The sequence below is a fragment of the Chaetura pelagica genome, unplaced genomic scaffold, assembly GCF_000747805.2.
Source record: "Chaetura pelagica isolate M959 unplaced genomic scaffold, ChaPel_1.0 scaffold17, whole genome shotgun sequence".
NCBI classification, from domain to species: domain Eukaryota; kingdom Metazoa; phylum Chordata; class Aves; order Apodiformes; family Apodidae; genus Chaetura; species Chaetura pelagica.
Genome location: NW_009970726.1, coordinates 10,497,511 through 10,510,639, shown reverse-complemented (window position 1 = coordinate 10,510,639; position 13,129 = coordinate 10,497,511). Strand labels below are relative to the sequence as shown.

Below are 13,129 nucleotides of genomic sequence, written 5' to 3'. Positions count from 1 at the left end.
TATCAGCAGGAATTTGGGATATAAGCATTGAACATGAAAATGTTTCTACTGAGACTGAGCTGAGAAATGTGATATGGTGATTGTAACAGATAAAACAAATGGACAAAATAAAACTTCTTGGTTCTGTCTGATTTACTTCCTTCCCCATTTTAAATGCCCTTCATACCTCCACTGTTTCTGTTAAAAATCCAAGTAGGTAACCTACTCATTTAGTAATCGATTCCTCTGTCTAAACATAGGTGTCTAACATGAAGTGAGATGTCCCCAGGGACCCCAGTCACCAGCTGCTAAGCCAGAAGGGTATAGAATCATAAGATCATAAAATGGTTAAGGTTGGAAGGGACCTTAAGGATCATCAGGTTCCAACACCCCTGCTATGAGCAGGGACACCTCATACCAGACCAGGCTGCACAAGCCTCATCCAACCTGGCCTTGAAAACCTGCAGGGAGGTGGCTTCCACAACCTTCCTGGGCAACCTATTACAGTGCCTTACTACCCTCATGGTGAAGAATTTCCTCCTAATGTCTGACTTAAATCTCCTCTCTTCCAGCTTTAATCCATTACCCTTTGTCCTCTCACTACCCAGCTTTACTGTAGCCCCTTCAGGTACTGGAGGCCAGCCATAAGGTCTACTGGAGCCTTCTCTTCTCCAGGCTGAACAGCCCCAAATCCCTCAGCTTGTCTTCATAGAGATACTTCTTTGCATCCATCAGCCTCTTGCGGTGTTTCAGAGATCTCAGTGCATCACAAGTAACATCCAGGCCTATATTTATGCCTCTGTATATGCCTATATGGACCACTAAGTAAGAGCCCAAAGGCTTGAATTAACTTCACCTAATTTGACCTGCCCATAAGCAAGGTTTCTGGTGTAAGCTGCCACCTGCTAGCCAACTAGCTCCTCATTCAGCTCATGAAGAGATACAGGCATGGACAGAAAAGTCTTAAAGCAGATGAGATAAACTGTCCAGTGAGAAAGACAGAAGCCCAGAGAAAAATCTAGTTTGGTCAACTCTGGCCTTTGTATCCAATGAAGCTTTGTATCCATTGCAGGTCAGCAATAGGCCAGAAAACTTAACACGGAGAAAATAAATCCAAGTTGAAATTTGTTGTTATGCTTATTACTACTTACAACCAGATTAGCAAAAGTCTAAATTTTTGTAATCTCTTTTAGATTCCAATACTTGCCTCTATTATAGTCTCTATTTACATACCAGAACCCTGCATGAAAATGTTTTCCCTTCCCTAATCCTGTATGAAGTGTATTTCCAGATGCTGAACAGTGAAGGTATCTGTCAGTAAAGAGTTAGCCAAGGTGATGGCTCTGTGTCATTTAGTTCCAGGACCTACTCATGTTGCATTTTGAATTGTGTGCTTTTAGACATCTGAGCATGCAGCAGAACTGTGGAACATCACACACATGACAAAAGGGGCAAAGCCCACATGCTCTGAGCTGAGAGGTGGCACCCAGCCAATGCAAGACCAAGCAGGCTTGCCAAGCTGGTGTCAGAGCATCCCACATATAATGTAACAGAAACTGTCCAACAGTTCACAAAGCTGAACATATTCAAATAGGAAAGTATGAGGCTTTGCAGCCAAGAATAACTGGAAAATAGAAGAAATTTGCAGAAATCAAGTAGTATTTTAAGAGTCCATTGACTAATCTTTCAAGGATCTAAGGACTTTGGATGACCCCTGTCAGTCTGCCTACTAACTATTTTGCCTACTTTGGGTCTACTAACTTAGAGCCCATTTGTCTTCATTAGAAATATCCCAGATTACAAATTCAGACATACAGCTTGATATTCACTGCTAAGAACTTTATGCTTTAGAACAATATGGTTTCATTAATATAAATATTGTCCTTCCATTTTTTTCTCACAAGCTTAAATTGTAGTAAATTAAATTCAGAAGGCATTCAGCAGTATTTTTATGGTTCTTCTGCAGCAGTTTTGATTGAAACAACAGAGGCAGAGAAAATCATATAGCAGTGAATCTTTTAAAAGCAATACTTGAGATTTTTTTAACCTTTGTGAACGAAAATGCAGCAAACATATTAGCTTGCCAAGAATGCAGATGAAACACTTCTGTCATAGTCAGAATGTACAGAGGAGTTTATAAAGACAAATCCTGCAAATATTTAATTTCCTGACTGATTTCTTTCCCTCCATTGATACCTATCCAATTCCTGGACCCCTGACAAAGCTGCTGGAACATTTCGAGATGAGCTGCCTTTAAATATTATCAGCTGATGGTACTCCTGTTTGTTCTAAACCCTCCCAGCTCATTAATGCAGTGGCCATATGAATTCTGAGCCATGGCTACTTATTACTGTTTTTGGTAGTTGACATGTTGTCCCTTCATGGAGATGCAAAACAACATTTAACTTATCTTACTTGTGCTGCAGCCTACTTTCTCCAACTACTTCTAGTATACCATTTTTTTAGTCATTATATTGTCTACAGAATTGTTTAAAGTGACAGCTTGGTATTCCTAAATACTTAAAAGGATCAGGAAGGAAAATTTAGTGACACGAGTATTATACCAGGTAGCAAATGAAGTTTATTACCCATGAGGTTTGATCCTCTGGACAATGAGCTGTGTTGGAGCTTGAATAGAGAATATCATCCTTGACAAGAACAGAGATTGCTCTTAGAATGAAAGAGAGGAACAGGTTCAGGTGGATGTAATTCCGAGTACAATGAAGTTTTCTAAGAAGAGATTTAAAAACAGGCATTTTAGATTTCAAGACAGAAAGCTCTTCAACAGACTTCTGCTACTCTTTGGTCATTTCTTAGTAATACAAACCTTGAGTAAGAGCTTTACTTTTCCTCATCTTATTGCCAGTGCTGCCTTGCTGTTTTATCATTACCATCATCCTTCTCCTCATCATTATAGGATGTCCAAAATATACGATTATAAAGTATCTCTTACTCCTTTTCAGTATCACAGACCAAAAGATCCCAGTAGTATTTCTCCCACACTTTAACACAAGCTGACACTAAACACAGATAATTATTTCCTCTGTGTGTGCATTCATCCGAGTGCTTTTCTTGCAAATAAAAATTATTACTGTGGATGTATTTCAGACATGCTCTCACCTATTATTTTCTGGTTTATTTTTTTATTTAACTCCTGAAATTTGTTAGATAATGGCTGTTCATCCCATGATGTGAGCATATGCAAGAACAATTAAAAAATGCATTGAAAATACTACGATGGCCTATCTATTCAGTGAGATGTAAAACTTCTCCAGTCCAGCAGCCATGTGAAACCTTGACAAATTGAATATTCTAAGTGAATGAGTGCTCAGGGGAACAAAGTTATAAATTGAGGGCTTTTCACTTGAAAGATGTTCCCTTCAAGATCTTCCAACTTCTCAGAATTTTTTCAAAGCAAAACCCCAGAAACCAAACTGCTAAGAGGTATTTTTGGTCAAAACCAGCACCTTGAACTGTACCTGGACATAAGCCAGAAGCCAGGACATTTTAGCAAGTATGAGAAATGAAAGAATGAAGATACAATAGGATGCTATGGCAGTATGCAGTGGCAGCTTCCAAATAGTGTTCACTGTTTTTAAAGAATACTAAAGAATCCATTCTGTGACTATGACAGCAAGGATAATAGAGTGAGTGTGGGGAAATAAATAACAGAGCCATCTTGCTAGTCCCTAGTTTGGCAGAGGACATGATACCAACTTACAGCAGTTGTCAAAAATGCAGTGATTTCTGTGGTTATGCATGGCCTTTGCTGAAACAGGTGCTGAGAAAAACTGAAATACCACCATTACATTGGGCTGCATTGTTATGTTCCTATGGAATTCAGAAATATACAATAGCTGCAAATTTGGAGGAAAATATTTTTCTTCAGTAACTAATTTAGTTGATTAGCTCTTCATCCCATTCAGTAGCTGAAAAAATAGATGTTGCATTTATACATGGCTGTCAAACCAATATTTTGGAGGCAGTGGTCAAGACAGTATTTTTATTTGGGATGTGTATGATGATTCAGAGTAACAAAGAAATGCTGTTCTTTAACAATGAAGCAAAAGCTCTCACACCTTTGATGGGACTGCCTCATGATACAAATACCACATGAGGAACATTTGAAGACAGTTGATACACGTGACAGCACATCCTATAGAAATTATATTATTCATATTTTTCATATTTCCTACTTTTCATAATAATATTTTATCTTTGGCAAGAAATACATATCAGAGAAACTGCACTCATTTTTAAAAAAAAACTTTCTGTTATACAGGAGTAACCCTGAAGGAAGAATAGATAAGATCTATAGTTAAGATCTAGAATGTCAATGTTATGTATAAATAAGCTGTTCTACAATATACTTTCACTCTGAGTTGGAGCAAACCAACCTTTTTAAAAACATCTGCAAAATACTATTTATTTTCAGTCATTTTGATTTTCACTTTTTAAAAACTTTGTGATATATTCAAACTTAGACATTCAAAATTAAGAAATAGAAACTTGCATTGTAAGAAGGGTAAAGCAACTTCTTTTGAATAATCAAAATTATTATCTTTGCAGTTTCTAAAGTAAGACTGCAGACAAAAGAATGTGCCTGACAAACTGACAGCCTCCAACAGGAAAATATTGTGCTGGAAAGTTACCTATTAGCTTTAATTGCAGTAAGTACATCAAGTATTATGTGGGGAGCGGCACCACAAAAACTTGAAAAATGCTGTCAGCTTAGTCTGGCAAGGTATTTACAGACGTTCATGTTTATGTGTTTGTTTTGAGATTAAAAGATTAGCCAGCTATAAAATCATTTCCCTTTACAATGCTTCTAAATCTTTCCTTTACAAGTATTAATAATGGACACCCATATAATGTTTCTGTAAAGATTTAATTCAAGTCCAGTACTTTGGAAGAAATGCAAAACAGAATATAGCAACTGCATTGAAACTGTCAGATATAACTCCCCTCTCCCCACCCAACAGTTCTGCCTTTCACGTGTTTACAGCTGATATTGTGAACAACAGCAAAGCCCTCAGGCTGTATCTGCTCAGCCAGACAGTACATAACAGTATGTAATGGACTGCAGAAGTCAAGTTGTAACACTTAAAAAAGAATTTCCACTTCCTTGTCATGAACACATTTACCTATAGTTAAATTAAGCTCCACATTATTCAGTGTTTTCTTGCATTAAAAATACTGCACATATTCAGGATTAAATGCAGTGTTACTGGTAGCATATGCATACAAATCCAGCAATGCCAAATGTTAACAGTTTCTTCTTTTACTACTCCCCAGAATTCAAAGCCCAAAACCTTGACAACAACCCTTGATTTTTACCACACCACTAAGCTACCAAATCTCCTTTAAATAGTTTCTCTTAGGACAGTTGCTCTTTGCTCTCCTTTTTAAACGCAGCAAGGTAAAAGTTTACTGGTTACAATCAAAGGTGAATGTGTTTCAGGGGTGACTGATCTTTATAAGCAGTATATTGACATTCTCTGTAAAGAACCCTCGGATCTCTGAGGGCAAAATACATTTATTGGATAGAAGGTGTTACCAGCTGAGTGGCAAAAAGTTAAAACTTACAGAAACATTCACATTTCTCAGACTCACTCCTTAAAAATGATCAAAATGTATAGGATGCCCTACGACATGTCAGAGAGACAAACCAACATACACATCTAGCTATTTGGTTCACTTCTATTATGTTATAATTTACAATTCCTTCATCTGCACCTTTCAAAAAAAGCTGCTTCTCATGTGCTTGTGGAACTAGATACTGAACAGGGTATTTTTACAACTACTTTGGGTTCCTAATTCAACTAAGTTAGGAGGCCTCTACACTCCCTGTAAGTAACAGAGAAACAGGTTTCTTCAGGGGGAGACTTAAAAAAAAAAAAAAAAAGAAAAAAAAGCCTGGGTATTTATACTGACTCAGTAGAGAGACGGGGGAGTTCTCAACTTGGATATTTAAACCCAAGTTTAAGGTTTTGATTACACCTCTGAAATTCTTGATCTATTTGTTACAACTGACTTCTAGTGATGGACAACATTCAGATGTCTGTAACACAGTCTTAAACATGTTATTAGGTTTTAGCCATTTTGAAAATGCATTACCTGCCTGTAGTGTTTACTTGTGAAGAGAAGATAAGCATGAGTGCCTCCATTCATTTTTTCAAAGATATTCCAAAATGTAATTATGGGTTATCTATCTGCTCTGAATAGTCTCTGAATATTTAAATACTGAGACATTTTGATGGCAGAATGAAAGGCTTACAGAACTTGCCACAGGAATAGTTCATGAGAGGAAGGAGGCTCTGACAAACATCCTGTCCTCTACAAATTAAATATACTTCTTTTCTACCAAATCTGAGATGCATTTTCTTATTTTTCTTGGTGTAGAGTCAAACAGAGAAGTTGGGTGAAGTTTAGGATGGAGAATATCAAGGCTATTCTATTAGACAACTAGAAGTGGTACATAAAGGCATGAAGGTGGAGCAACTGAGAAAAGCTGTGATATTGATAATACCACTTTGCAAATTCTTTTATCAGTCGGAGATGGCTTTTAGTCTCAGATAACTCCCAGAAATTAGGCAGAAACAACACAGCCTTTCCTAATGCTACTTAACAAAAACATTGCACACTCAGCACTATGCTACAGCACAATTATCCAGACCTATACAATTCCAATTGGACATCTTAAAGATCACCTTTGATAAAAGTACCCCCAGAGACCACTCAGAAGCTTCTGCAAAATATGGCTGCTCACTTGTAAAGTGTTGAGATCAGCATCCTACAAATTATCAAGAGCAATTCAAAGTGTTGATTTTAATAATCAAATAGAAAATGTTTTATATAATCCATTCCTAAGCGACTATTCTTTCTTGCATGGGCTGTAATGTACATACATTTGTAAAGTGCTTTGGATTTTTTTAATATGACCAGTGCGAGCCAAAATTAAGTTAGCATTACATTACTTTCAGCTGTTTAATGGAGAAAAGTGTAAACTCAATGCATTTTCTAAATATCTAAGCAATCAGACAATAGCTAAATTAGTCTTATCATTGTTCATATTTACTGATGAAAAGTACATACCTGAAAAGGCAAAGAATTATACTTCCTGTGGTAAGAGCAATCAGAGATACGCTGTGTCCAAGGGTATAAATTGCCTTCACCCTTACATAGAAGTTGACCTGCACAGAAACATATATGTGCAGAAATCACTTACTGATAGGTAAAATTGACCATGAAATGATATAATTTTCCATTTAAGGGCTCTGAAGTCTGAACAAATACCATTCTTTTCACTCTTCTCTCTGCAGTACATGATGAGAATGCAGTATTTTTATTCCAACATATTTTTGTAATGCAACATCTCAAGCCAATTGACCTCAGTAGAAAATTCAGCCTCTGGAACTCAAAACTTAGACACACAAGCTGGTACAATTTCAGCTGATTATCCCATGTCAATGAGGTCAAAGAAAGTACCAGATTCATTAACTTCCATAAACATAGTCAAACTGGGAAGAATAAGCCACAGTTTCAAAGAATGGATTATTTCTGAGAAAGAGAATCTCTCTCAGTCCTGCTCCAGTGTACTTCATAATGCACTTATATTTGAGTTTAATTTTAAAGACATGTTTAAGTCTCATTAATTTCCCAATTTAAATGTTAAAATACTGTTTAAATTGTGACCCAAACAACGCTTCCTTTCTTTGCTAAGTTGTTTGCCAAAACTTGGAAAGGAAATTTTTCAACAGAAGAAAAGCACACTGAAGTGCACAGTCTTCTGATTAACTGTAGTTATCTGTAAATTTACCAGCCACATATTACATTAAATCCTATTCTGAATGACAACTTCAAGAAAGAGAATTCTAGATACTCGCAGAATTAAGCTTCTTCATTTCTGTCTCCAACAAAGTGATTTGACTGACATTCTTTTCCAACGAAGCTAGATAAAATATTAAAGTTGTAAAGTTTTTTACTATGACACAAAATTAAAGTTTTTAATAGCAGTGTAGATTGTGCTACAACTAACAGGCAGAATTTCAGCATTTAGTGCACGTGGTTACATCACACACCTTGAACAATGTTTATTGAAAGTAGCAAGGAAGCAATACTTTTAAATCAACAAAGAAGGCAGAAGGAAAAGCAAATCACATTTTTATAGTGTTTAAAAGTTCAAGTAAAAAGGCAATTTTAGCAACCCTGATTCATGATTAAATTAGCTGGACATTCACTTAGCAAATATTATATAAATATGGAAATGACTACATTAAATGAATCTTGGAACTGCACTATCATAGGTATGGTTAAAGGGGAAAAAGAAACGGAAACAACTGCCATAGTTCTTAAGTGTATTCATAGCAACTGCCAAGCTCATCAGGAGCTGAAAGTGGCACGCAAGGTGCCACATGAAACAGAAATCTCTTTTCTTAATTAGAGAAGTAAACTGCGATGGCCTTTTCAACAATAGTCCTGACATTTTAATGTTTTGTTTGCTTTACTTAACAGTAATTTACTGCAGAGATGAGGAAAATATGGACTTTCTAAGTATTTGTCACTCTCTATAGCCTGCTGTACATTTGCAGAGCCCCACTATGTTCCTAGGGACTCTCTGTGGGCATAAACTGTAGGCTCCATTTCACCTTGCATTTGGTGTCTACACTGCAAATACAAACACCTAAGGCAATGGAAAATCTCTTCATTGGGCCTTCTAGGAAGCACTTCCTGTATCTATGCAAGCAGTCAACATGGACTGTATCTACAGACAAAGAAGAGGCCCCACAGTAGGAAAGTGATCATGCCCCTGTACTCACACTGGTGAGGCTGCACCTCGAGTCCTGTGTTCAGTTCTAGACTCCTCGGTATAAGAAGGACATTGAGGTGGTGAAGCATGGCAAGAGGAGAGCTGCCAAGCTGGTGAAGGGTCTAGAGAACAGGTTATACCAGGAGTGGCTGAGGAAACTGGGGGGGTTAGTCTGAAGAAAAGGAGGCTGAGGGGAGACCTCATCACCCTCTACAACTACCTGAAAGGAGGCTGTCAGGAGGTGGGTGTTGGACAGGCTGGAAAGCTGGGCAAAGGGCAACTTAGTGAGTTTCAACAAGAGCAAGTGCAGAGTCCTGCACCTGGGAAGAACAACAGAACACACCAGTACAAGCTAGGAGGTGATCTGCTAGAGAGCAGCTCCATGGAGAAGGACCTTGGAGTCCTGGTAGACACGTTATCCATGGGACAACAATGTGCCCTTGTGGCCAAAAAGGCCAGTGGTATCTTGGGGTGAATTAAGAGGAGTGTCTTCAGCAGATTGAGGGAGGTTCTACTTGGCCCTGGTGAGACCTCATTTGGAGTATTATGTCCAGTTCTGGGCTCCCCAGTTCAAGATGGACAGGGATTTATTTGAGAGTCCAATGGGGGCTAGGAGGATGATTAAAGGACTGGAACACCTGCCTTATGAGGGAAGGCTGAGACACCTGGGGCTTTTCAGTCTAGAGAGGAGAAGACTGAGGGGGGACCTAATTAATGTCTATAAGTACATGAGGGCTGGGCATCAAGAAAGCAGGGACAACCTTTTTTCACTCGTGTCCTGTGATAGAATGAGGGGCAAAGGATTCAAACTTGAGCACAAGAAGTTCCACCTCAACATGAGGAAGAACTTCTTTATTGTGAGGGCTACAGAGCACTGAAACAGGGTCCCCAGAGAGGTTGTGGAATCTCCTTCTCTGGAGTCTTTCAAGACTTTTCTGGATGCCTTTCTGAGTGATCTGCCCTAGTTGTGTGTGTTGCGTTTTTTGTTTTGTTGTGCTTTTTTTCATTGCTGTTTGGTTTTTATTGATTTTTGTTGATTTTTGGTTGGTTGGTTTTGGTTTTTTGGTTGGTTGTTTGGGTTTTTTGGTTTTATTTTTTTGGTCCTGCTCTGGCAGGGAGGTTGGAGTCAATGATCTTCAGAAGTCCCTTCCAACCCCTAATATTCTGTGATTCTGTGGTAATGACAGGACCAGAGGAAATGGCCTGAAGTTGGATATTAGGAAGAATTTCTATACTGAAAGACTGGTCAGGCACTGAAACAGCCTGCTCAGGGAAGTGGTTGCATCATCATCCTTGCAGGTATTCAAGAAACATGTAAATGTGGCACATCAGGGCATGCTCCAGAGCCGAGGCAGTAGAGGTTTTTTATGGGTGTTTTTGGTGAGGTGTGTTTTTGGTTTGCATTGTGTGGATGGCTGGACTCAGTGATCTCATAGGTCCTTTCCAACCATGACAATTCTGTGACTCTGTGATTCTGAAATTCAAGTGAAGCTATCCAGAGTGTACAAGTGCTTGCATTTAGACAAATGCTCCCTAAAGATCCTATTTCTCCACTCAAATCCTGTGTTTGCTAAATAGGACTCTAAGTCCACCATTTCTTGAGCAATGTTTCTAAAATTATTTTCCAATAGAGTTCTAAATTTTTTTCTGAAACAATAATGTAATTTCACACAAAATCAGTTCTGAAGAATGTTCCTTCAATCTGCTAAAATGGCACAATTATACTCCCCAGTTTGGCTCATTTTTGGACAGCCCTTAACCCTATGCCTGCAGACAAGCCCTGCAGAGCACCCCCATGCTTCTTTAATTTGGCTATTGTCATAGCACAAGGAACAACATCCAGTCTACAGGCAATTTTATGGGAATAGAGTGATAAACAGTTTCCCAGCAGCAATTACAACAGCCTGTGGCACTAAGAACAGTGCAAATACTTCGGGCACTCTCCTTCATTTATTCAACCTGACCTGCTCTGCAAAATTATGGAAAAAAGATGCATCGAGAAATGACTTCACAATTTGGCAGCCTCATGTCCCAGTCAACAGTACTCTGGAAGAGAAGGAATTTTATTTCTTGACCTTGTACACATCAGGAGTTGTAAATATAGTGTAGAGCTTAGAAATCATGCACAGCAGTTCCACAATGTGTTCTATTTGTTATCATCTTTTTGACATTTGCAGACCTCATTTCTACAGAGTGAACAAACAGAAGCCTGAATGGTCTCTAAATCAAAAATTCTTAACATCCACCATGTAAATACTGTAAATTTGAGAGAGATAAATATCATTTGCAAAAGAAGTGGCAATGACAATAAATCTGCACTGTTTAAATACTGAGTGGAAGACTTCTTGTTCACTTTAATGGAAAAAATTGATTGCTAGAGATACACTTTTAATAATAACAGGGATGTTCAACATTGCATTACTGCTGAGCAGAGATAAGAGTCTCTCTAGGTATCCTAAAGCCATGCACACAGACCTGGGAAGAGTGAACACAGGGACAACTCTTTTTTATCCTGGGAACTACAAAGTAGCTTAATAAAACCTGACATGTGGGTAAGAACAAACCTCTTTGTCTTCTGATCACTTCTGATGCAATTACTTGCAATTCAACAAATTTGGTGCTTATAAAACAGTCATCACTGTGTTATCAAACAATTCTTTCATCTATGTATTGTATTTTTATGATGTTAATAATCCTTTGAAAGGCCCAAGCATACCAGATCTGGAGAAAGACTGTACATCCTCTTTTTCTTTTTTTGTCTTGCCTTCGAAGTTTTTGTTTAGGAAATACGTAAATTGTTTTGTTCCAAGTATATCAAAATTATATCCATGTTTAGTCTGCATTGCCTTTGCTCACTTTTTCCATATTTTTGCCCATCATTTCAGAATGAACTGTACTGCTCCTACATTCTTCTCCTTCCCTAGTTCTTGTTCTAAGCACAGCACCTACTATACTTTCATAAATGAAGAACAGAGATTCAACCGATTTACAGACTCATACGATCTGCAGTTCCTATAGTCTTTAGATAGCATGCACTGAGATGTTTACAGGGGTGAATGTGGACCAGAATTCACTATTGGGAAATTGCAGTCAGACCAATATTCCCATGGGAAAGCCTTGATTCTGTGTATATGTTCTGTATTTCTTCATGTCAGGAAAAATTTCAACTCAAGATTACTTCCTCTTCTCTTGGAATTGGTTACACAGAGTAACAACACTGAAATTTATCTGGTTTATATAATTCAACTGGAGCTGGCCTCTGCAAAATATTCACAGGATTATCTGAGAAATACTGATTCCAAAACTAAAATCCAAAAATTAATTTTCAACTCTTGAAGAAAATATTCAAATTACAACCACTAAACTAAACTCAAGAGGTTTAGGCACGGCCAAAATCAGTGGCTTATGATTTTCAGAACAATTTTATGGAAATGTTTACAGAACCTGTAACTGCTTTCTAGACAATAGAGATCTAATCCTAAAATGCTTCTTCTTCTTCTGTGGCTGCCTAATGTTAACAGGTTTTAAAAGGGTATGAAAAACCACGCTTATAAAAATGAAATTAATTAGTATGAGTTTGTGTAATTAGTGTTATCTTCAGTAAACTTTTTGGTAAAATCTATTCTTGCATAAACCTGTGTTCTGCTTTCTTAGAAGAGTTACCTTCTTCAGCTAATGTTTCCTTTAGTTTCATGTTATTTTTACCTAGTTCAGGAGACAAAAGTCTTCTGTTTATTTACAGAACAGACACAGCACAGAAGCCTCCTAGGCAAAGCTGATGGTTACCAAGTGGATCTTTCAACCTCGACCTTGGTTTGGAAGGACCTCTAGGGGTGATAGGGTAATTGAGTGCTGAAGGTCAAAACACTGAAGAAAGTTTAAGGCTTGACTCTTTGTGCAAAGTAGTTTTACTATTGATCAGATGTCACCTTGAACGTAAAAGAAAACCCCACACCTCTTTATTCATTTAACCAAAAATATAATTGATCTCTAATAAAGTATTTACAATCATTATAATCCCAAATTACTTTAAAAAAATAATATTTTTTGTTTTAATTCTATGGGCTAGTGTGTTCCTGTAATATTGTAAGAGAGCCCAGTATCCACAGATATAGTTACATGCAAGTATATTAGAACTTGTGGTCTTGCAACTTCATGATCATGTGTAAGAATTCTTTCGATATTATGCAAATATTCATACGGAAGAACACATCAGTAAACCTTAAGCTGTACAAATCTTGTAAACTCAGAACTGGGTATGGCAATTGAGTTCAGTGCTTTAGAAACACTGTGAAACAAGCAAATGCAAATAGAAATGGAATAAAGAACCTGTGCTCTTTC

At 37.6% G+C, this 13,129-nt stretch overlaps 1 protein-coding gene across 1 annotated transcript in view; it reads right to left on the bottom strand.

Annotated features, from left to right (window-relative positions):
• VIPR2 (vasoactive intestinal peptide receptor 2) overlaps positions 1-13,129 on the bottom strand; it is a 46,294-nt gene that overhangs the window by 12,677 nt on the left and 20,488 nt on the right. Inside the window, exons 5-6 of the mRNA XM_010007044.1 lie at positions 7,075-7,172; positions 2,568-2,709 (exon numbers count right to left, since the gene is read on the bottom strand). Coding sequence (XP_010005346.1) covers positions 2,568-2,709; positions 7,075-7,172 — 240 coding nt within the window. The remainder of the gene's footprint in view (positions 1-2,567; positions 2,710-7,074; positions 7,173-13,129) is intronic.